Consider the following 25107-nt stretch of genomic DNA (forward strand, 5'->3'; position numbering starts at 1 on the left):
ACCCATCCTCATCTGGGTGAAACAGAAAGCAGTAAATGATCTGCATTTATACAGTGTGTTAGTTGGCAGGCAGTTCAGCATAACAGTTGATGTTAATTGATGTTAATATGGAGTCCAGGTAGTTATTGAAGACCCAGGTAGACTTGTATAAAGTTCCAGTTCTGAACTATCGAACTGTCAAGTCCTCAGAGAAACAGTTGCCAACACCAGTCAAGGCCAGAACCATTTTCTAGGTAGAGAGAATCATCCCCAGACACCAGACGCATCCCAGAGAGACACACGGGGCATCCATGTGACGAGATCTTCAGCCAGAAGCGGGGCACCAGGATGGGTCAGACAGGTCCGGAGGGCAGAGGGAGTCTGGATCACTGGCAGCTCAGGAACGACATGTGTAGCTCGACAGAGAGAGAGAAAGAGTGAAAGGGGGAGACAGGAGGAGAGAGGAAAGAGAAAGAGGGGGGGGAAGAGAAGAAGAGGAGAGATGGCAGTTAGGTATGGTCACAGTCACACAATGTATAATGTGAATGTATATTAACTGTAGAGTGCAAGCAGAGACTCCGGCAGGACTAACTATGACAGCATAACTAAAAGGGAGAGCCAGAAGGAAACACAAACATGAGGGCTTCCTGAGATGTAAAGCAAACAATCACCTCACCGTCAGCAAACCTGAGTGATCAATGAGAGTGAGGAAGACAGCATCCAAACATTCCAGTTCACCATAATACTCTACGTCCATGAGTCCTCCAGATCTGCTCCTTTACCTATGGCAAATCTATTTATAAAAATGCTTGGCTAAATAAATAGGTTTTTAGCCTGGACTTAAACACTGAGACTGTGTCTGAGTCCCGAACACTATTTGGAAGACTATTCCATAATTTTCGGGCTTTGTAAGAAAAAGTTCCGCCACCAGCTGTATTTTTCATAATACGCGGTACTGACAAGCAGTCTGCATCCTTTGATCGAAGTAGGCGTGGCGGTTCGTAAGACACTAGCAGTTCGCTCAGGTACTGCGGCGCGAGACCATTTAATGCTTTATATGTCAAGAGTAGTATTTTAAAATCAATGCGAAATTTATATAACTTTATGTATATAAATGTACATATTATATAAATGAATATCTATCTATATTTCTATCTATATATCTATCTTAGTATATCTATCTATCTATCTATCTATATCTATCTATCTATCTATCTATCTATCTATCTATCTATCTATATATATATATATATTTATCTATCTATCTATCTATCTATCTATCTATCTATCTATCTATCTATCTATCTACGACAGCTGGACAGTTGTTTTAACCTTTTGGAAAAATGAGAAGATTTGCATAACTTAGTTAGCTACTGCCTTTTCATGTCTCTTCTTCACTGGTACCATCCAAGGCAGAAATAAGTGTTGGGGATTTATTACTTTGATTTTTAAGAAGCTTGTCTATTCTGGGACATGACATGAATAGTCAAGGACATGAGTGATCACTGTCAGAATGGCTTTAGATCTGTACGGTACCTTGATACGTTGCTAACCATTGATACTGTTTCTCATGGCATGGTAGCAATATATAACGCAATGAATGCAAAATAACAGACACGGCAGTACAATAAGGTTTCTAGAACGAGGGTGACCTGAGACGATCAGTGTTCCAGGGATGATTCCTAACTGGTTAGACATGTGAATTGAAAATTATCTGAATGGTTCCCTGTTTCTGTAGGCTTTCTCCTTGGTCTTGTGTGGATAATGAAAAAATCTTTCTTACAGTTTTTTTAAATAATTAAATATTTAACAACCTCATTAAAAAGCTTTGAATAACATTTGCTTTGCTTCACCTTAAAGGGTAAGGATCCTTCTCTTCTTCTGTTCAATAAAAATGCATTTCTATAATCCATCTGTTGGACTCCTTGGTTTTCTCCAGGGAAGGACTGTCTGGTGTCAGTGCTTTAGAAACAAAGTTGTAACATTAAGCTTTCCCACATCTTTAGGACAGAATTGAAGCTTCTTTACAGTTTCTTGACAAGCTCAATTTCAATGTAATCTGTGTAGAACCCTACACTTAATTGGTTACATTCTGAGCAGCTTTTAAGCAGAAGCTAAGATTTATAATTTCTCAAACACTCCTTAGTTCCAGATTGAATAGTGTTCGTGTTCACAGATTAACAGATTTTGACGTGAAACTTTACCATCTGTCCCCGTTTTATAAAAAATCCCAGCATTTAGTTAACACCTGCCCTGTTGATTTAACTGTTTATTTCGTGTCCAACAGAGTGAATATAAACACTCCAGGTGTTAATGGAGCATTGCTCTGTCCATCGTGCAGACGTATGCAGCCTCTCAGCCATGAAGCCTAACTCAGCACAGCACCCTGCCAGAGCTGCTTCAGCTATTCAGGAGCTGATATTGAATTTTATATCTGCGTGTTCTTCCAAGTTTACAGATTAAGTGGAGCAGGGGGATCATTTACCGCGGAGCTCACACTTGCTCGGATAACTCCTCCTGCTCTTATGTTTTTTTTTCCATTGTGCCTGCCAAACCAGCTCAGAAAAAGAATGTAGATGACTTCAGTGTGTTCTGGCTGGCACTGTGATTTTGATCAGATTTTCGAACAACACTGCAATTTATTGACGTCAACCAAAACCTGTTTTTTTAGGGTTCTCCCTTTGACAAACGGAAATGGGAGGAGTAACGCAAGAGGGCTTTATTTGGGCAAAACCAAAAAAATGAGACGAGGAAATGACGCCAAAATGTAAAGGTTAGAATCGCATGGTTGGACTTTTGACAGGGTGCAGACAAAACAATCAAACCAAGAACTGATGAGAAACAGGTGTACACACAGGTGTCAAAGAATGACGAGACAGAAACAAAAGCAATATAATGCGAAAACCACAAAGAGGAATCTGCGATACTACTGAACTTACATAAGTGAAAATGTGGAATCAGCGTTTTCTTTGTGAAAGTAAAAATTTGCCATGAAATGCAGAAAAATCCTAAATTGATGCACACCACACATGAGCTTGAGGACATTTTGGGCCAAGGTGAGCTATAATTCTGCATATCATGAAGCTTGTTAGCATCTAACATAAACAGCACATGCTGGTGGTCCCTGTATCAGGTCTTGATGTGGGATGTTAATGTAATGTAGAGGTTCTGTTTATGCCAGTGAGTTTAAACAGATTCAGCACTACCCATTCGGAAAAAATTGCCAGATTTGACAAAATCTGTAGGTTTGAATGAGTCTTCTGCAAAGAAACAAAAGCTACATTACTACATTACAAGCTTTTGAAAGATTTTTAGGTCAAGGCCAGTTTACGATTACCGTGTATACGGTTATGATTTCTAGTATCTCCGGTGACTGAAAAGTGTTATTTGATCTGGTTATTATATTTAGATCTGTTATTTTTCTATAGTCTATAAATGCTGTAACTGTTTGGAGAATTGGCCCATAAAAAATTTGCCAAAAAATTTGCCTAGAACTTTATTAATATCAAGCTTATCTAGAATTTAACAGATTAATCGATAAATTTGTTTTGCAATATATTTTTCTGTAGCTCATGTCTCCATTAACTTGTACACCACAGGAGGGCGCACTTGCATTTCTGGGATGTGCAGTATTAAACAGCGTATTTTGATCAGCCTTGTTTTCAACAGCCTTAATTTAAAAAATTTTGATTGTTTAAACTATTTGGGCTTCATTCATTTGTTGGGATTGTGCCACTTAACATTTTAAATAAAATTGAAAAAGTGCTTTATTTATTGTTAATTATTGATGATTACTTTAAATTGATAACGTTAAGGTAAGAAAAATTCTCAAAATTTGCCACCCTAGTGTGGGGTGCTATTACAGCAAAAATAATCAATGATGAAGGTGGCATTATTGTTATAGCAACACCACAAAGTTCAACTTAAATAGTTTTAAAAACATTAAAAGTATTCATAATTTTTAATCCATTTGTAGGAACATTTAAAATTACAGCTTAGCGCAAATGTGTAAACTTTTATGTCCTGAAAATGAGCATAAAAATCTTAAAGTGCTAATCAAAACAATGCTTTTATAGTAATCACTGTTCTGACATTTAAAACTAAAATAAGTTTCAGTCTTTTAAAGAAAGGTAGAGAAAGGTGTTTACTTTTTTGCTTTGGGGGAAAATAGTTAATAATAATGAATATAAAATCAGCATCACATATTGACAACGAAGCTGTGTATAAAATCCTGCTAATGCTAAAAATCTACATCAAATATATAAAGATATTTGCATAGCAATAGAGTCAAACCCTAAACACAGACAAACACACCCACACACGCACAATAATTAAAGTATAGAAAATACCCTCTAATAAAAAAAACAATACAGTATTTATTCATTGTGTAAGGAAGGATGTGTTTTCCTTAGTGTTCTCGATAGAACACTATTAAAGTCACATTAATTAGAACAGCAGTCTGTAACTGTGCATCTTTCAGAAATGTTGTGGATTTCTGTCATGTCAAGTATTCCTGTTTTACATGCAATTTTCCTGCTTAGAACGGAAGCGTGTCCATGAAGATTTTCTCCACGATGGGCGGAGGAGGAACCAGGTCCTCCAGCTTGAGGTAGAAGATCCGCTGCAGACCTTGCGTGCATAAAGTCCTCAGTTCTGGCAATTTGCTCAGTAATCGAGAGAGACATGGCTGAGATCTGCTCTGGTCTGCGCTGCTGCTGGTGATGTGGGTTCTCAGACAGGAGATCAAGCGGTTCTGAAGTTCTTCCACACGTTTGGGTTCCTTTAAACCGTGCCGATCTAAATAGAACATAAGATTACCAGATGTTAAGTAACGCAAGTAAAATTACCACTGAACAGTGACTTTTTGGAGGGGGAAGCTCTATAGACGGTTTTATTTGTCGGTTTTGCATGGGTTTCCCCTAATGAGCAGAAAAACCTTTAAGGTTTAAGAGGGCCTTTTCTTAATACCCTATGGTTGTGATTAGCTTTACAAAGTTTTTTTTTTTTAAGAAACTAGAAACTGATTATTCAAGGAACTCATAAAGAACCTATTAATGAGCATAGGTTGACCAAATATCTGACCAAAGTATTTTCTGGTCATGGTTTCCTAATATTACCCTCACCTGTGATGATGACAAGTGCTGCTAAGCAGGAGAATGATGTTTCGTCCAGACGCATGCGATGGAGACTCTGGGAGAAATCCATGATAGAATCAATCCAATCCCCAAACCCCCGTACACACTGTGAGCGGTGTAACACTACACCATTACAGAAGATCAGTCTGTGGTCCTTGGGATTCGATCTAAAAAACACAATGAGATGAGAACATTGTCTGTCCAATTCTCCTCTCACAAGCCAAAATAATCTTCAGGGTACCTTCACATGGATCCCTACCTGTACGCTAGTCTCAGAATGAAGAGCTCAACGAATGCGGCCTCCAGCAGGAGCTCCCGGTCCTCACAACAGAAGGCGCAGAACCCAGGAATAGCTTCTGCCCATTTCTGGAGAACCTCCATGGTCCCAGTGAGGAGATCATAAAACTGCTTGATGTCATCGGCATCCACCTTTTCAGACACATTCTTCACATTTTCCTGATACTGTATATAGAAAAGAAAAAACATGTGTGAGAAAACTAATGGTGAAAGCGTTGCTTTAGAGTCTGTGAGTCTGAAGTTCTTAAAGATATCAAAGATATTAATTTTCTTACTTTGGAGTAATCCAGTTTTGGCAGAGCGGGATTGGAATTAATGTGAGCCCTAACAAGCGAGGCAGTAATATTTCCAGGAGTCACGTTTTCAGGAAGGTTTTTAGCCTTTGATGGAAGACGTCCTCTTCGACCTTTAAGACTGTCAGTTCTCACAACTAAGAACATAGACGATACAGAAGGTTATTAGCATGAAATCTTTCCACATGTTCTCATGCTTAAAAAAAAAGGAGTGTTCTTTGGATCTTGTTGAACCTAAAGTTGTGTCCATAAGTATTTGGACAGTGACACCATTTCCACCTTGCCTTTGTACAAAACCACAATGTATTTAAACTGAAGCAGTTACTATGTGATTGAAGTGTATCCTTCCAGCATTGCAAAGTCCCTCCATTGTCACGGGCTCAAAAGTAATTGAACAAACTTTCAATATGAATCTCTCAATATGAGAAAGTGAATGTCACTTTAGGGTTTTGAACAGGGTTTTCTTTTTTTCTTAATAGCATACTGTATATTGTGGTTGTTTTTTTTAATGGCTCTATTTGGAATATTTTCTTAAAGTTGGCATGCTTCACCCTTATTTACCTTCTTTGACCATTCCTACTGCAAGACACTTCTGAAAACGGCAAAACTGGCAACGGTTCCGCCGTCGCTTGTCAACCGGACAGTCCTTACTGGCAAGGCAGACATATTTCGCATTTTTCTGAACAGTACGCTGTAAAAGAACAAAATAACAATTAGGCTTTAAAGTATGTATGAGCCAATAAAACATACAGGAAAAACAAAACCACAAATGCAGCTAAGAAAACCTGGAGGCATTTTTTTTTTCACTTTTCTAGACACCTGGCTTCTCTATTTACCCTAACCGACCCAGCTAATTTTTTTATAGTACCCTTATGGAGAACAGTGTCTTGTCAATTCATTAACGGTTATTGAGTAGCTTACCTTGAAGAAGCCTTTGCACCCTTCACAGGTGCGAACCCCATAGTGCTGACAGGATGCATTGTCTCCGCACACTGCACAATGTCCTTCATTGGGACTTCGTGGTTTTGCAGTAGGGTGAGCTTCAGCCCTTTCAACCTTTAGTACCGGATTGTCCAAGCACCTGTGCTCAAGGTCCAGTGATGGGAAATGCAATGGAGATGATTGAAGTTGACCAAAAACGTCCTTGTCTCCAAGTTGCAGTTGGTGCTCCTGGATTGGGGACTGCTGAGTGTTGAATGTAAAGAAAGAAGGCTGCTGGTGTAAAGCCGTGACCTCTGAAGGCCAAGAAATGGAAGAAAATGGACTGAAGGCACTTTCCCAGGTTGAACCGGGATGGCTTTGGAAGGCTGGGGTGGAAGGCGCGGAAGTTGCTGAAAGCGGGCTTCCATAATACTCAGATCCACAAGAGGACAAACTTTCATCCAAACAACCAAAGGTGAAGGTTCCCGGGTAGCAGCCATACACCTGGATATCGTCTAGTCTGAAAGGAGACTGAACACCACATGGACTTGAACCTTCAACTAACGCATTGTGGAGGTCACCGGCTGAATTTGTGCTCATGTCGGCTGAGACTGAAGCGGTGAACTGGCAAGAGAAGGTATCAATCTCACCAGCGTGTCCCACTAGCGTGTTGAAGCTGGGCAGTGACGGTGGAGAAAGCTGCTCCCTCTGAATGCTGAGGTCCATGCTGGGCTTGTTGATGAGTCCTGAACTTGAAAACTCTGGGGTGAAATAGTTGCTTTCGTAAGGCAGGGCTCCATACTGGGTCTCAACGCAGGGCATAGCTGTGGCTGCAGATAGAGAATAATCGTTAGGGTCAAGAGTCATAATAAACACATGCAAACATCTGCTTCCACTATCTGTCAGCACCTCTCCGTTTCACAGGCGCACGAGACCATAACTCATGTCCGAGTGTTACTTCGAAGGTGTCTTAGCACCTCTAAGTGGCAGTGATCTTAAACCTGTGACTCCCTAAAAACCTCACCTAAACTTTAGAGAGGGTGAGTTCTGCGTAAACGATCACCTTGTTGAAAGACGGTCCATTACCAAGTCGTTAATGCACATGCTCCTGGTCGTGTAGGAAGCGTGACATTTAGGAGTATTTGAGAATTGGGTTTCAGATACAGACAGCATTGCAAGCCAACACAGAGAAGGTGTGAAGGCCATCGCAGTCTCAAGAAAACGTCTTCAGACTTCGCTAAAAACAGACTTCGCTGTTCTGTTGGTCTATGAATCTTTTATGGATAACAACTTGTAGAGAGTTAATAAACAACTTGTAGAGAGGTTTATCTTTAATTTTAACTGTACAGTAGATCAAAACAGCATTCCCCAGGGCCTTTGGTGGAACGTAACAGTGTGTGGTTTCTACAAAAAACATTTAGTGCTAAAATTTGAAAAGATTTGTTGAATGAGTCGATAATAAAAATACAAACAGAAGTGGAAAAAAAGCAGTTGAATGCATTTCAGTTCAGTTGAAAATATTTTTAATCAAGATCAAAATGACCTTTTTCAACTAATTTCTCATGGATTATTTTTTTCCTGCCTATTCAATGTTGAAATATTTAACTTTTATTTAAAGCCAACATTAAATTTAAAGGTTTTCAATGCAATGCATTTTAGTACAATATCTTGAAAACTTCAAAACATTAAAACTTCTAACATTTATTTGGAAACAAAATAAAAAAACAAGACATGACAATAAGTTTTCAGAATAACATACAAATGGTATAATTTATGTAATATTTATCTGCAATAAATAGAGTCTCTTTAATCCCATCTGTTTGCTATTTTAGGCCACCAATGTAGACGGTCATGACCTCTGAAATCAACCGAGCTGTCTGACCTCTAAGGAGGACGCTCACATCACACTTTGTGCACTTTGTATAGAACATATATGTTGTCTGATAATAAATCACGCAATAAATTGTGCACAAGTATGATGCTATAAGGACACACGATACCCCTTTGCTGCCATCTTTAGCGTCAACGATCATCAGGAATATCTGGAAAGGGGGTGGGGTTGTATGGGCAGATGAGTTACAGTAACACTAAAGAGATAAGTATTTCTCTACCGTGACTCTGGGAGGCTATGAAATGAATTATAGAAGCGTTTGTGTTCATACACAAGATATTATAACAACCACCTAACTGAACTGAAGTCATAACTGTAACAGCAAGTATTGTTATACATTTGATGCTGATATAAATAATAGTGTGAATGAATTAAAGGCTTTAGTTTTGTAATAGAAGACACTCATTTATTACGATTATGTGTAAAGTGTTTAGCCTAATCACTGCAAGATTTTACTATTATTATTATTATTATTATTATTATTAATAATAATAATAATAATAGAAAATGTTTTTACAGCTAACTCATCTCATAACTGTAGTTCAACATGTTTTATATGAAAAGAATAAAAATAAAATTGTTGTCCTGCAAAATTTCTACTACAGTAAACTTATATATATATATATATATATATAAAGAAGAATGTAGGAACTAAACTAACTGAAATGTAAACAGAGGTGTTAAAGAACTTTCCCATAGCCTATATAAGGCAATAATCTTACTAACTGTTCAAATGAGCTAAAAGAAAGTAATAATATCCAAGAAATAATAAATAAATAATATAAATTATTACTAGTTGTGACAAAATAAAATTTTAAAAAATTAGTTAGTAGTTTTACTTTAGTTAAAGAAATTCAAACTGACACACCCACTCGAGTCTTTCAAAACAAACTCTTTAAACCTAGCAATAATAATAATAATAATCCTACCTTTGTATATATATATATATATCCGTGCTGTATGTGTATAACTCAGTGTTTAATTCCACACAGAACAGCAAGACTGAGTGTTACAGCTCCTTTCGCATCTCCAAATCCACGAACATACATATACTGTATACACACACACACACACACACACACTCCCTGTGCGCTTCTCCAGCACACCTGACCAATATAGTAAGCCGTGACGTCGCCCTGGAGGCGTGGCATCACCATATTAGGACTGTAAGCTCCAAAGGGTTTCCGGATAAAGAGCCAATCCGGCGCGCCGCGTCGTGCGTAGGCGCACGCGCTCTTTGACGCACAGGCGCTGCCGGGATTCCATTGACGCAATACAGGGAGCGGAACCTCGCGCGCGCGCACGCGTTAAAAATAGACGCTGCTTTTTCACTGGCTGCGAACTCAACAAAAGGCGGAGTGACGTCAGCGCGCAAAGACGCGCCGGAAATAGAGGACTCGGACGCTTTTTAATCGCATCCACGATTTTCATTTCTATTTATAGCAGCATTGTTTACTCTATATAAATGCTTCCTTTATATATATATATATATATATATATATATCTGCCCAATTACAAACTTTTAAAACTTGTAATATATATAAATTGTTTACTTATTTATTAAAATTAGTTATATATTTCTATCCAGTGTCAGATATTATGTTTATATATTATTAGTTATAAGATCAGAAGACTGAAGAAATATTTACAGTGCAATATTCAACTCAATAAATTTAGAATGCAGTAGTATTTTTATTGTATTTTACAAGTTTTAAAAGTTTGTAATGCATAAAACCTGCAATAAAGCTAGTTGTGCAAAGAGGAAACTCAGTTTAAAGCTTTGATCTACAGTTCAGGCTGTGAGTTCTAATCCCTACACTGCCAAACTGTCACCTGCCCTCAGCTGCTCACATGTCACACGTCAAACAATCAATCAAGTGGAGTGTAACATATTTTAAATATACAGCATAAAGTAATATATACTTTACAGCACATGCCCTATAAATGTACACTATCCGGACACAAGTTTTTGGCCAAGCATGTTAATTATTGAAATAAGGTGTTTCTATCTGGCCTAAAACTATAGTAACCATCCACAGTGTACGGCAATCTTAATGCTTTTGACATGTTGAACAATACTATGCTTACAACTTTGTGGAACAGTTAAGGAAAGGCCATTTTCTACTCCATAATGACTTTGCCCCAGTGGACAAGGCAAAGACTATAAAGACATGGTTCGATAAGTTCGGTGTGGAGGAACTTGACTGGCCCGCACAGAGCCCTGATCCTTGGGATGAACTGGAACTGAGATTGTGAGCAAGGCCTTCTCGTCCAACATCGGTGCCTTACTTTATTAATGCTCTACAGAATGAATGGGTATGAATTCCCACAAAAATACTCCAAAATCCTGTAGACAGCCTTCAAGTATGAGTAGAAGCTGTTATAGCTTCAAAAATGGGATCAACTCCATATTTAAGTATATGTACAAGTATATGTATATGCCAAATACATTTGTGCATATAATGTAGCTATTACAATACTAACACTGAAAATATCATTTACAGTACCAGTTTACTAGTTTATAATGTGTTAATGATGATCATTGTACAGTATGTATGTATATACTGTATGTGTCGGTTTGTAAGTGTTTTTTCTTCCGCACTGGTCTAGGTGTAAATTTTTCCTTTTGCATTAGAAACATAAAGTAAATTTATAATAAATTAATAAATTGTAAACATTCACTAGTGTTGATGAAATTATGAATTATGGCACTTGAATATGATTGTAGTATAAAGAGCCATAAAATTACAGAATTAGACGACATAAAAGTGATCCTGGCAAAAAAATGTGCAAATTATAAATTTTTCTTTTCTCAAAACCTTTCTAAACTTTTTAAAAACTATTTGTTTAACCAATGTTAGGTAAAAGCATATATTTTTAAATAAATGGAAAATAATCTATTAATTGTATGCAGGAAAAAATAAGATTCATTATCCTGACTTATATATATTTTTTGTCTTATCAACTACAAGGAGAATGAAGAGAGGCTGGTGAGGGAACATCTGGTTTTATAATGCGACAATTTCTCACTTTACTGAGATGTAACTCTAGGTGTATGAAAATATAACACGTTGCAAATTGCTTTGCTATAAGAGGACACTGTACAAAACACTCTGTGGAGTGCTGTTATCAGAAACTAATCAACCCCCAGGGTGGTATCAGTAACTCTTCACAGACATGTGATCATATGAGTCACGCAGAGATATTTTTGGCATGTGTTCTTTCAGGAATGATGTTTTCATTTAGGATACCTAGAGAACTCGTGATCTTCAGCCAGCTTCAGCAATCGTCTGCTCTCCTGAGCATTTCAGAGTTCTCCTCCTGGCAGATATACACAGATCCTATGTCCCCTGTACTAATTACCCCTTTCAATACTTCACAGGGCATCTCCACACTGGGACATGGAGGTGATGGAGGTGTGTGTGTGTGTGTGTGTGTGTGTGTTGGGGGGTGGGGGGGGGGGGTGTTTATGGTGTTATTTTTAAAGTGCAGTGAGAAAACCCAGGGGAGATTTAATGTAATCACACTTTACAGACACACATACAAAAGTTTACTTGGTAGCTCACGGGTTTCAGGTGGTCTTTTAAACAGAGCTGGTCAGCTGCTCGCTCTCTGAACAGCCATTACACTGACGAGCTCCAGATATCTAGAGACGAGGCGCTCTCCATGACTTGATCTCATCAGGGTATGAGAGCTACACAGTACTGTTTGCATTGAGCTGTCAGCACTTTCCTAAGCATGCATGCCAATAGAAGTGGGTGTGTGCATGTGTGTGTGTTCGTGTGTGTATGTGTGGCACAGCACCTGTCAGAGACAAGCAAGTTGTTTATACTGTATGGTTCAGACAACTGCAAAGTCAATCAAACTTTAGATATTTTTAATCAGGAACTTTTACAGAAAATAGGCTGGAATAAAATATTGCATTGAGGGAAAAGATCTATATGACCCTATCAACACCACTAATACATACACATATGCATATACGTATGACCACCACCATCTCAGAACTGACAAAGAGACTAGGACACAATTTCTAGTAACATGTAAAGTGCATCTATTCTATAAAAATCTGGTTAAAATGATTTTCTTCCTCACCTCTGTTTGTTTTTCATCACCCATACCAGCACACACTTTGATGATTTGCATAATAAAAAATGTTCCAACTTTTTTGCACAGGTCTATGAAATTACACTCCAGGTATTCTGTTGCAGTAATTACAGTCAAGCCATTATTAAAGCTCTCATTCTGCTGCTTTTCTGGTTTACAGAAACAATGCAGGTGCCACATGCAATATTGACACACACACTTGGTTTACAGTGACATGGTGTGATCTAGACAATGGGAACACAGCATGCTGAGTGGTGTAAATAATTACACACAGTTGTCAGAACAATGATGCTGAAAGATGAGACAAAATACAGAGGGAGCAAATACACTGCGACACTGATGTTAAAGTGGGAAATTGTATGTAAAATTTAATTTAGAAATTATTTTATTCAGTGTTTTTTTTGTTTTGTTTTTTGATAACAATACACAGGCTGGTAATGAGGCACTGACTGACTAACACACAAATATTAGCAAATTATTTCATTTCATATTTCATTATGTATTTTTAATAGGTGTGAAATACAGTTGTAATATACTTTTGACACTAAACACTATCACAAAGCAAATTTACAGAAATCCAAGCCAAACTGTGGATTTTAACTCATAGATGCCTTGACTAAAAAATAAAAAACATACATTTAAAAAAATAATAGCTGATAATAGATAATAGCTGATTTAATCAGGCATTGGGCTTAATTCACATCATGGCACAGAAAATGCTGTGTACTATATATATAAATATTATCCAATATTATTTCACTGTCTGATAAAGGTGTTTCCATAAATAAATAAATAATAAATACATTTAAAAAGTTCTGTAATGTCTTGCATTACAAAAACTAATCGAATTATATAAAATATTACCCTTGTCCAACTATGATACATAAAACTATATTTTATGTAAAATAATTGTAAATATACTGTAGATTAATGTTGAGATTTCATCGATTAACAGACCTTGTGAATGTTTAAATTACATTTTAGGCAGTATAATGCCTCCTTCTCATCATCATCATCATTAAAATTTCAAATTCAAATTTTATTTGTCACGTACACAGTCATACACAGTACGATATGCAGTGAAATGCTTATACGACCGCCAGTGACCTTAAAAAAACAACAACTTATACGTTAGAAATAAATAAGAATAAAAAGAAATACTAAAGAAAAATAAATGTAACTAGTAAAATAAATTGTACAAAGAAGGGCATAATAAAAATATCATAAAATATAGAAATATAAAAATAAAGAAGAATAAAAGTATATATATAAAAATTTAAAAGTGACAGTGGTTGTGCAAATATGCATGAAAAGTGATTTATTAAAGTGTCTTGTGCAATGGTCCAGATGTATAAATATGTATTGCAAGTGTGTATAAATGTGTCCATGATTGTCCATGATTGTCCAGTCAATGTTGGAAGTTTAAAAGATGTTATTAGTCTTGTGTGGTGGTGTGATTGAGAGACTGTATCGCCTGCGGGAAGAAGCTCCTCCTCAGTCTCTCTGTGTTGGCCTTCAGGGAGCGGAATCGCTTCCCAGACCGCAACAGTGAAAACAGTCCATTGTTGGGATGGCTGAGGTCCTTCACAATCTTCCTGGCCTTGGTCCAGCACCGCTTGCTGTAGATCAAGTGCAGGTCAGGGAGCTCGGTGAGGATGATGCGCTTAGCTAATCTCACCACCCTCTGTAGAGCTCGTTTGTCCTGCATGGTGCTGTTTCCAAACCAGGTCGTGATGTTTCCCGTCAGGATGCTCTCTATGGTACAGGAGTAGAAATTCCTGAATTTGAAAGTAGGATGATTTGTGATGAGAACTCACAAACAGCTGTGTGTCCACGAGACAAGCACTTGTTAGTGAGACTAAGACTGAACTTGGAGCAATGGAAAAAGCTTATGTGGTCTGAGGGGTTCAGATTGACCCTCTTCCAGAGCGATGGGTAAGAAGGAAAAGGGAAATTTCTACTCCTGCGCCATAGAGAGCATCCTGACGGGAAACATTTTTATATATACTTTTTTCTTCCCCCCCCCCCCCCCCCCCCCCCCATATTCCTATATTTCTATATTTTGTAATATTTTTATTATGCCCTTATTTGTAATTTATTTTACTAGTTAAATTTATTTTCTTTCGTATTTCTTTTTATTAATATTTATTCCTTATATATAGTTTTGGCAGTAGGAAGGCACTTATGAGGTAAATGTAGCAGAAAAGCTCACAACTTGGTTTGTATTGTTATTTTCTGTTGATGTAAAAGCAATTTGGGACGTTTCCTAACATGTGCATGGAAATAAGGGCGCGCGTTAAATACGACGTCTGAAAACAACTTCCGCCCAGCCCGGCACGTCACGCACGTCACGCACGTCATCCCCCGCGTGTGGGTTACGTCGTGACGTACGGAAGCGGAGCAAAACAAACGTTAGCCGTTAGCATAGCTGTGTATGCTAACACTCTATCCGCTGTGTTAACAAGCTGTTTATTACTCAGCGTGTTTCTATTATTACTTTAGCTTTATCCAGCCGAAATGAGCATCGGTTTACGACAGTAGCCCAGCCTCGGCATGGTGTCCATACGCGTGTGTGTGTGTGTGTGTGTGTGAGAGCCATGTGTGTTCCTACTGTTTTTAACTAAAATCTTCATAATAACAATAAAAACACACTGAGAAATGACAACAGAGACGTGCGTGAAGGACATTAAACCTGGTCTGAAGAATTTAAATGTCATTTTCATCGTCCTGGAGACAGGTTCAGTTTATCTTCTTTACATTTAATATGAACTGAGTGATTATATATAAATAATATGCATGTACATGTAATAGCAGTTCTCATAAAATGTGTAATAAATCCATTCCTAAATGTGTTTTTGGATATAATAGTGTTATAAATCTAACAGACCATGGCCAGAAGTTTTGAGAATGACACAAATATTAATTTTCCAAACTGTTGGTTGGGTTTGTTTTTGTACCATTTTTTCATTCATGGCTGTGTTCTTAGGCAAAACTGGCTGAGAAGCAACCCCACACATGAATGGTCTCAGGATGCTTTACTGTTGGCATAACACAGGGCTGTGTGAATGGTAGAGCTCACCTAAATATGTTTCAAAAAGGGCAGCAAAGAATCCACAGGAAAAAAAAAAATCTCAAGGACAGACTGATTTCCTGCAAAAGGTACATCGTCTTCTGAGGGCTGAGATAAAAGAAATTCCTCTGATGAATCCCCTTCCGATTGTTTGCGGTATTCATACAAAAGCTTGTCCGGAGAAGAAAAGATGAGCGCTACTATCGGTCCAGTGTCCTGCCAACAGTAAAGCGTCCTGAGACCATTCATGTTTAAGGCTGCTTGCATCCTTGGGTACATCTCATTTAAGGATGTGGATTAGCTGACAATTTTGCCTAAGAACACAGCCATGAATAAAGAATGGTACAACAACATACTCAGAGAACTTTTTCAACCATTCAAGAACCGTTTAGGTGACTAACAAACCCAGGGCATGATGGAGCACCTTGCCATACAAAACTTGTAAATTTTGGTTCCATGGCTAGGAAACTGCCCAGACCATAATCCCCATTCTCGAGAGGTTGATCATAATTGTCTGACTGCTTTATTGAACTGATCTTGAATTACCTTCTTATGATGCACATAATGATACAGTAATTACCAGTCTGTCTGTCTGTTTATCCATCCAGGAAGGGTCACCAAAACCAAAGATGGGCATGAGGTGCGCACCTGTAAGGTCGCTGATAAGACGGGCAGCATTAGCATATCGGTGTGGGATGAAGTCGGAGCCCTGATTCAGACTGGAGACATTCTCCGCCTGACCAAAGGGTGAGATTTCTCTCCAAATGCTGCAACGTCACACTGCACATTGTTGCATGTTCAGGAGCGCACACTGAGCATCTCCTCTGCTTCTCCAGTGGATTTCTCATTAATATCACTTTAAATCTGACCTCAATGGAAGATGAAACATGATTGAGAAATGATTTTGTTTACATCATTGTTTGAGACACAAACTTACGAAAACTAGCACAGCAGTGACTAAAGCCATCTCAAAAGTTAGCACTCTAGGGTCAAGGGTTTAATTCCCACTTCAGGTCTATGTGCATGGAGTTTGCATGTTCTCCCCTGGTGGGTTTTCTTTGGGTACTTTAGTTTCCTCCCACAGTCCAAAGACATGCAGATTAGGTTATTTGCCGTTCTCAAATTGCCTGTAGTGTGTGTATCCTGCAATGGATTGGGACCTCATCCAGGGTGGAGCCTCCAGACTCCAAGTTAAACGGTATAGACGATAAATCAGTGTTTAATGTGTTTCAGAATGACTCTTGTCTTTAACGAATTATGTAATTTAACCTTCTCGTCTTTGTTTTTTTTTTTTTTTTCTCCTTACAGCTATGCATCGATATTTAAAGGCTGTCTCACTCTGTACACAGGAAGAGGAGGAGAGCTGCAGAAAATCGGAGAGTAAGACTAGCATCTGATTGCCTGAAGCATTCAGTGTTCAGCAGAGACATTGGTTTAGTTTTCAGCACTACTTAAGTTTTATTACATCCAATGTTTATAAATGTCACTTTACTCATTTAGGATTGCTGTGTACACTTTATATAAGAGCAGGTCTGTTTGCTCTGGTAGTAGCTCATTATGTCAGGAGTACAACATAGATATAGTGCAGTTACAGGAAGGAGTGAGGAGGAATTGCTTCCACCAACCTTCACTTTCTCTCTCTCCTGCACCCCACATGCACACACATACAATATAACAGACTTTAGACATTTTATACCGTACATTTACTTACATACTGAAAATACTGTATATCATTGTAAATATTGAAATCTGGTGCACTGCACTGTCTATTTTTTGTACAATACATGTGAGCTACCTGCAATCTAAATGTGAGACTATGTGACTATATTTTGGAGATGAAGGATTTGTATTCTTGATACATAAAGATGTATTTTTTATGTTGCAGGTTTTGCATGGTGTACTCTGAAGTGCCAAACTTCAGTGAGCCAAATCCGGAGTATTTGGCCCTGATGAACAAAACAGTACGCTTTAATTTTCTTCAAAAGTTAAACATTGAAAAGTGCGTTTAATAATAATAATTAAGTGTTTAAGTAATGATGAAGTGTTCATGTTGCATCAATCACAGGGACCTAATGAACAAGGAAGCAACACAAATAGCAACAACGGCTCCTCGAGTACAGCCAGTAAGTTTCTGTTCCTCTTCTGTTTTTAATTTAACTTAATCCAGCTCAGCTAGCTCATTTCAAAGACAGTATTAATAACTCGCGCATTCCAAACTGTATTTAGGCAGCGACGCGACTAATGGTAATGGAGTGAGCTGTCAGAGCTCAGGAAGCACGCCACCCAGTGGCCGAGGGAACGCCAGCAGAAGCTCTGCCTCTGGAAGCGCAGTGAGTAACGGGAAAGAGACACGACGCTCCGCTAAAAGATGATCCGAGCTGCGAGTGTTCCATTCTCTTTAGTCAAGAACCAAATGATTTACAAGTCGTTTTTTTCTGAACGACTGTGTCCGGGATGTGAACAGCGTCTCCTAAAGGCTCTTTTTTATTAATGTCTTATTTTTGTTTGGTCCTGCACCACAAGACAGCCGAGTGGACCCAGTTACCATAACAGTTCTGAGCCTCAATATTAAATAGAAATTATACTGTTATATATTTAATTAATATAAAATTTTACGACTGATACTCTACATAAATCTTTGTGTTGCCTCCGAGTGGCCCAGTGTTAAAGTCCCCGGGTGATGCTGTTACCCCTCACAGCCGGAGGTCTAGAGAGAGCTGATTGGCCGAGCTCTCTCTGGGCGGAGGGATGAGAGGTACTTGCGCTCCCACATTAATCACGGCTCTACAGCCAATCAGGGGCGTCTGTGAGCTCGCGCACGCGGAAGGAGCGGATAGCGCTTTTCCTCCGAGTGTGTTACTCCTGTGTTACTCCGCCCCTAAGCAGTTCGAAAAGATGCGGTCGGCTGGCGTCACGCGGTTCGGAGGAAACACGTGATAGACGTAGTAGTAGTAGCCTTAATGTGGAAGCCCCCTAGTGACAGGGAGGAATTGGCCACGACTAAAATTAGGGAGAAAATCGGGAAACCCCCCACCTCTCTCGATTGCTCTTTCACACACACACACTTCATTTTTTTATTAATAGACCATCCCATTTTTTTCTGCAAATCAGTAGTTTGTCGTCGGTTTATTTCACCAATTTTTTGAGAATTAATATTTTTAACCCAATTTGAGGGGTTTTAGTTTCTTTTGCCTCTAATATAACCAACATTTTATTAATGTAATGATTCTTTTTAACTTTTTTTGTTGTTGAGGGAATTATTTTTTATTTCTCCTTCATTTTTACACTGTCATCCACTAAAATACAAAGGTCAGAATCAAAAAGTTTGTTTAATAATAAAATGTTCGGTTTTCCTTTATGTGATAACTTTTTTCTTCACAAATAATTTTTCTAAAGCTTTTTTTTTGGCATTTTAAATAACAACATGTCAGATTTTTTATAATGTTTATTTAAACAAATAAACCTTTAAATCTTCATTTCATTTATTTTAAACATAAATAAAGTCAAATGTTAACAAAAATTAAATTGACGATTTTTGTTTTGAGTTTACTAACATAATAGCAGAATTAGAGATATTTTATTAATAAAACATTTGATTTAATGTAATGCATCATTTTAGGCTTTCTTGTTTAAGACTTAATGTTTTTAAATGTGTTTGAGCGTTAAAGCATGTAATCTTTTTTAATTCTGATAAATACATATTAATTAATATAATGTGTAGATGTTATAATGTAAGTTCAGTATCTTTTAATGTCATGACTCAGCAGTGTGTTAGCGAAAAAGCTTTTTCTAAAAACTTCAAGCGATGAAATAAAAAACGTTTACACAGATAATGTACTTTACTTACACATTGTTCCTGCAGGTTCTCTACTGTGTGGAACGCCAATATAATTGGTTTAAGAGAACTTTTTTCTGTTTGTTCACGGCCTCTTCATATAATATACGACATGTTTTGTAATGAAATGTTTGTTTATGGAATCTAAATAACACTGTTATCAAGAAAAACTAATGTTTAACTGTTCGAATTAATTGTTAGCCTGTTTTATAAAATGTATTATTAATATTTAAATCAATTATTACCTACTGTTATTACTTTTTTTTGAGGTTGCCTGATTGTATCAGCTCACACTAAATTCGAACTTGTAACAGAAATAAATGCAATAATCACAGTTCCTGTGTCATAACTATAAACAAAAAATAACTCTAACTATGACTTTAACTATAATATAAATTATAATATATTTATACAGTATAGATAAAGCAGCAAGTGTGTGAGTGGCTTCAATCTGGCAATGCATTAAAACTGTTTTTGTGTTGCTGTTTTCTCATTGTGTTCACATTCACATTTAAAAAATGTCCTGAAAGCTGTATAAAATGTTCATGCGGAATAAAATAAGAAGGAAATATATTTTATAACTTATTGTCAACCTTGTGTGTTGTTTACATACAAAACTGCATTTACCAATATGACTTGACACAAAAGGAAAAATATTCTGCAAACCTTGTGTCATGGAGAAAACAGCTGAAGTTAACGACTAATAAATATAATTTTTGCCAAATTAAAATGTAATTTTTTAAATATTGAAAAAATAATTCGTAGGCATTGGGTTTCCAGAGGTTCTCCCAGAGTCCAAAGATATGCAGATTAGGCTAATTGGTATTCCCAAATTGCCCATAGTGTGTGTGTACGTCTGTGTGCCTTGTGATGGACTGGCACCCTTTTCAGGGTCTACCATGCCTCGTGCCCTACGTCTCCTGGGATAGGCTCCAGGCATAAAACTCTCCTGGGAAGGATTAAATTTTTAGAATATTTAGCAAAAAGTAAGTAAATGTACCTATTTAACCCTGCTGATCAGACACGTACAATTTGTTGAAGTGATGAGAACAAAACACAAGAACTTCACATCAATTACGCATCAGCTCTTTTATTTAAATCAGTTCCGAACCACAGAACAAAAACCTTCAGGGTGTAGTGTTGAGAGAGAGAGTGTGTGTGTGTGTGTGAACTAAACCCTGGGGTTATCTGTTCCTCTATGCCGTTGTTTAATCGGGTGAGAATGTTCTCTGGGTGATCATGCTCGGGTACGAGTGCATCTGAGCGAGACGGTCTCGAGTGAACCTTAGTAAGAAAGTGATTCGACTCTGAATTGTGTCACCTGCAGGAAGTAAATCAACATGGCGTGTACGGAGACAAAAAATATCGATGATGTGACATTAAATGTTCGAAAGTTATTAATTATGCAATTATCTCATTTTTAATTGAGCTCTGGCATTGTGATTTTTTTGCAGGTTCTACACTCACTTTCATTTATAAAGCTTTATCTTTTCCCATCACTGTATTTCTTAGACTAATTTTATGAGGTTGCGAACCCAATGCTAAACTAACCTGAATATCAAATGAAACCATGAATCACTTTAACTCTGATTCTGACTTCTTATGATTGGCTGTCCTTGCTTCAGTGGTACCGAGCCTACAATTGCCTGTGCTCCTCTGGAGACAGCACTGAACCTTGGAATTTGCTGTACTTTCTTAAACAATTTGCTGTACTTTCTTACAATTTGTTTTAACTTTCCTGCATCAGTGTTGCTAGTTTCAGATTAAAGGTTCAAATAGCTTTTTAAAGAATTTTATCCAAACTATAAAGCAAGATGTTTAATTGCCTTATTGCAATGTTTTCAAGTGTAAGTGGGACACAACCTGTGAACGAAGGTAAAGAATTATTTCCTAAAAAATTACTGCTTTTTCTGCAATTCTTTAAAGACAGTACACGTACATCACACCACCACAAATCAGACTGCACAATACTGTGTGCCTGTGTTCAGTCCTGATCATTTCGGAAATCAAGTGTTCACGGGACACTTTTTCATTTGTAAACTTTATCTGCTTCCTTATAGCCATGTCTGTCGGCTTTTTATTTTCCTTTACAATCTGTAAACAGTACATTTCAAAGTACACAGGGGAGCAGTGTCTCTTCCTCTCTGTGAAATAATATTTCTGACAGGTACCACTAAAGAAACTGGAGCAGCTACTAAAAATAACTACAAAAATTGTTCGTTCTTAATTTACATGCTCGTGTGTTATAGGGCAAAAGACAATTTCAGACAGATTAAATAAAACCAATTAAACACAGTACATGTGGCTTCTTTAAAAAAAAAAATCAGTAAGTATTCAATTAATAATGCCAATCCTCTGGAGACTTTTTAAATTGATGCACTAATCAGAAACAAGCCCCAGTAATGCTCAGCCTCCAAAATCATCACACCCTGTGAGATATTCCTATAGCAACAGTCATATACGGGTTTCCTATTAATAGGAAATACAGTGAAACCTCGGATTACGAGTAACGCGGTTTGCGAGCATTCCGCAAGACGTGCAAAGATTTTTGATCAATTTTGAGCACCGAGTATCATTCAGCGAGGGTGTGCTTCACACACACACTCTCTCTCGCGCGCGCACGCACGCATTTAGAGAGTGTGTGTGTGTTTGTGTGCTTCACACACACACACAAACACACACACACTTTCTGTTCTACACAAAAACACTGCTCTGTCGCGATTCTTTTTAAAGGTAAAGTGCAGGTTAATTTGTTTTTGTTTTACTTTACAGCAGTGATTCTGTTATATTAATATACAACTAATATAGAGTAACTTGGTCTGCAAGCATTTTGCAAGTTGAGCAAATTATTTAAAAAAATTTACTTAATAAACGAGCGAGGGCTTGATATATGAGTTTCTATTATTTCTTTTGGAGAAATTTTTATATACGAGTGCTTTAATATATAAGCACGCTTCTGGAATGAATTATGCTCGCAGTCCAAGGTTTAAATGTATTAAATAACTATATAATCACTCTACATTAGATATTATGCTACTACACTGGACATAAAGAGAGGCACATCCTGAGCTTGACTTTTAAACATTATGTTCTGCACTGAGGCCTGTTTAGCTAATCACTGAACTACAGTTCCCATTCCAGTGCATGTGAACTCACTTCACGTCAGATGTTTCTGTATGAAAGTGGCTCAGTGGTCCAGACAGCTACAGCTCTACACATGAACTTCCTCTACACCATTCCTATGTCTTTTTTTCTTTAAAAGACTTGCCACAAATCACATCATACCACCACAAATCAGACTAGTACTGTGTTCGTGTTTCTAAGTGTCGAGCTATACTGTATTTTATTTATTCACACCCAGAATAAAAACATGATCAAGATCTGTCTTCTTTTTGACCTCTTCAAAGAATTTAACACAGAGACATATTGATATGCAGTGGATCTAAAAAAAAAAAAAAGAATTTGGTAAAAAAAAAAAGCTTTTTAATTTAAAAAGTGAAACTCATATGTAACATCAAATATTCCAAATGTTTTCTTTTATAATTACAGTTTAGAGCTCATAAAAGTAATAAAAAAATCTTTTTATATTTATAAATTATTAAAATATTTAAAACATAATTTTTAAAAAGTAAATTACTATACAATGGCTTTCTCTGTGGGTATGACTGCTGGGTATGACTGCTGACTTGACAATTTTACATTAGTTGATCATGTAGTAGGAAAAAGATGCGCAAACAACAGGGATGACCGCAGCCTTAAAAAGATTGTCAAACAAAGCCATTTCATAAACTTGAAAGAGCTTCACAAGGACTGGAGTGAGGCTGGAGTCAGTCCATCAAAAGCCACCACACACAGATTCTTTCAGGAAATGGGCAACGATTGTTGCATTCCTAGTATTAAGGCACTCCTGAACCAGAGACAAGGTCAGAAGCGTCTTATCTGAGTTAAGGAGAAAAAAAACTGGACCTTTACTTGGTGGTCCAAAGTCCTCTTTTCAGATGAAAGTAAATTTTGCATTTTATTTGGTAATCAAGCTCCCACGGTCTTCAGAATAAGCGGAAAGGCACAGAATCCAAGCTGCCCAAATTTCAGTTTGATGTTTCCATGGTCGGTAATGATTTGGGGTGCCATGTCACCTGCTGGTGTTGGTCCACTGTGTTTAATCAAGTCCAAAGCAAATCAGATGTTTCAAATTAAAAGTTTCACTTTTTAAATTAAGTTACAAAAAGAAAATGTTTTGAAGATCTTTTGAGATGTGCTTGCAAAGTTAAATAAGTGAAATGGTGGAGCTGAAGTCACTCAACAAGGTAATACCGTTCTTTACTTACAAAGGACTAATCACTTGAATCTTAATTGAGTTACCTGATATTTAATTTCTTCATTATAGTGCTCATTACAAGAGAAAGTGTAACTTATGTTATGCTGTGATTGTTGTTAAAGTGTTTCCATGTATTCACAAAAAATGTAATATGATGTGTATAACGTGTCATTTAAAGGGTTAATAGATAATTGTTGTGTAACCTGCAAAGCTGTCAGACAGAAGAATAAAAAATGATTCCAGAGTTGATTTCCATGTCCCCTGTAGTTGACTATGGCTTTTTTCAAGTTTGAAGCGGAGGCTGATTCGCAAATTCCCAGATATCTCGACAGTGCTCTATAATAAAGATTCAATATCAAAGTGCCCTTAAAATTATTTTTAATGTTTGTGAGGCTTTTACATATGACATTTTATTTTAGACCTTTTTGCTTATTTGAAAAAGCAGAAGCTCCTCACACATCGACTCTAAACTGTGACTTGGGATTGGTCAGGATTTTCTGATGCTTAATGTGACTCACTGCTCTCCAATTCCACCTTTTGGAATAACACTAATTAATTTTTTGGTTTCAGAGTTTTATAATATCTGTGTGCATGCTGTTACACTGTAGGAGGACTGAGCCTATAACGATTGGCTGCTCTTCCTTGGGGCAGCATGAAGCCTATTACGGTAGGTAGCTGTGTGCAAACTTCATAAATATTTGTCAGATCTCTCTTTAATAGTTAGAGATTGCTACATGGCATTAGTTTTATTCAGACGATTGTGTAGGAGTAACAATTGTGTAATCGTTTCAGCCACAACCCCCCCCCCCCCCCCACCATCACCACCACCCCCACCAAACTCACAAATAACTGTTTGTTTCCTATTAAAAGGCTTAACTAGACATCTCCTTAAATTAATTATTTCTATTTATAAAAATTTGGCACAAAAATATCTCAACCTGCTTTGTTAGCAAAATTCCAGTGCGATATATGCTCTGCATTTGTACTGTAGAAAGTCTGTGTAAAAAATCAGGTTTATAGCAACAGAAACAAAAAAATAAATGAACAGAAAAACACACTTAATACACTTACACCTAAGTGATACTTAATACAGCAGCTTTTCACTATTTAAAAAAAAAAAATGACAGGCCGCACCCACTTGTTTCATCAGGACGAGAAAGCAACCATGACATTTTAATATTCCACAGAGCATGGATGCATTAAATACTCCTTTGTGAGTATGACTTTGAGGTATAATGGGCTGATTATAGCTACGTCTCAA

General features: G+C 37.3%; 2 protein-coding genes across 3 annotated transcripts; one reads left to right on the forward strand and one right to left on the reverse strand.

The window, feature by feature from the left end:
• Nucleotides 1-4109: 4109 nt before the first annotated feature.
• LOC128511557 (probable nuclear hormone receptor HR38) lies at nt 4110-9601 on the reverse strand. Of its 2 annotated transcripts, XM_053484471.1 has the most exons (7): nt 9446-9601; nt 6626-7455; nt 6266-6395; nt 5687-5841; nt 5374-5576; nt 5103-5281; nt 4110-4776 (listed from the first exon to the last, which is right to left on the reverse strand). In XM_053484471.1, the coding sequence occupies exons 2-7, from the start codon at nt 7445-7447 to the stop codon at nt 4517-4519; spliced, it is 1749 nt and encodes a 582-aa protein (XP_053340446.1). In that variant the 5' UTR covers nt 7448-7455; nt 9446-9601; the 3' UTR covers nt 4110-4516. The 2 variants fall into 2 exon arrangements, with proteins under 2 accessions (XP_053340446.1, XP_053340445.1); XM_053484470.1 differs by lacking the exon at nt 9446-9601 and having other exon boundaries at nt 6626-8005.
• Nucleotides 9602-15019: 5418 nt separating this feature from the next.
• On the forward strand, nt 15020-20108 carry nabp2 (nucleic acid binding protein 2). Its single transcript, XM_053483509.1, has 6 exons — nt 15020-15360; nt 16302-16440; nt 17002-17073; nt 17579-17654; nt 17759-17816; nt 17920-20108. The coding sequence occupies exons 1-6, from the start codon at nt 15282-15284 to the stop codon at nt 18063-18065; spliced, it is 570 nt and encodes a 189-aa protein (XP_053339484.1). The 5' UTR covers nt 15020-15281; the 3' UTR covers nt 18066-20108.
• The last annotated feature ends 4999 nt before the right edge of the window (nt 20109-25107 follow it).

This window comes from Clarias gariepinus, chromosome 23 (genome assembly GCF_024256425.1).
Source record: "Clarias gariepinus isolate MV-2021 ecotype Netherlands chromosome 23, CGAR_prim_01v2, whole genome shotgun sequence".
Lineage (NCBI taxonomy): Eukaryota > Metazoa > Chordata > Actinopteri > Siluriformes > Clariidae > Clarias > Clarias gariepinus.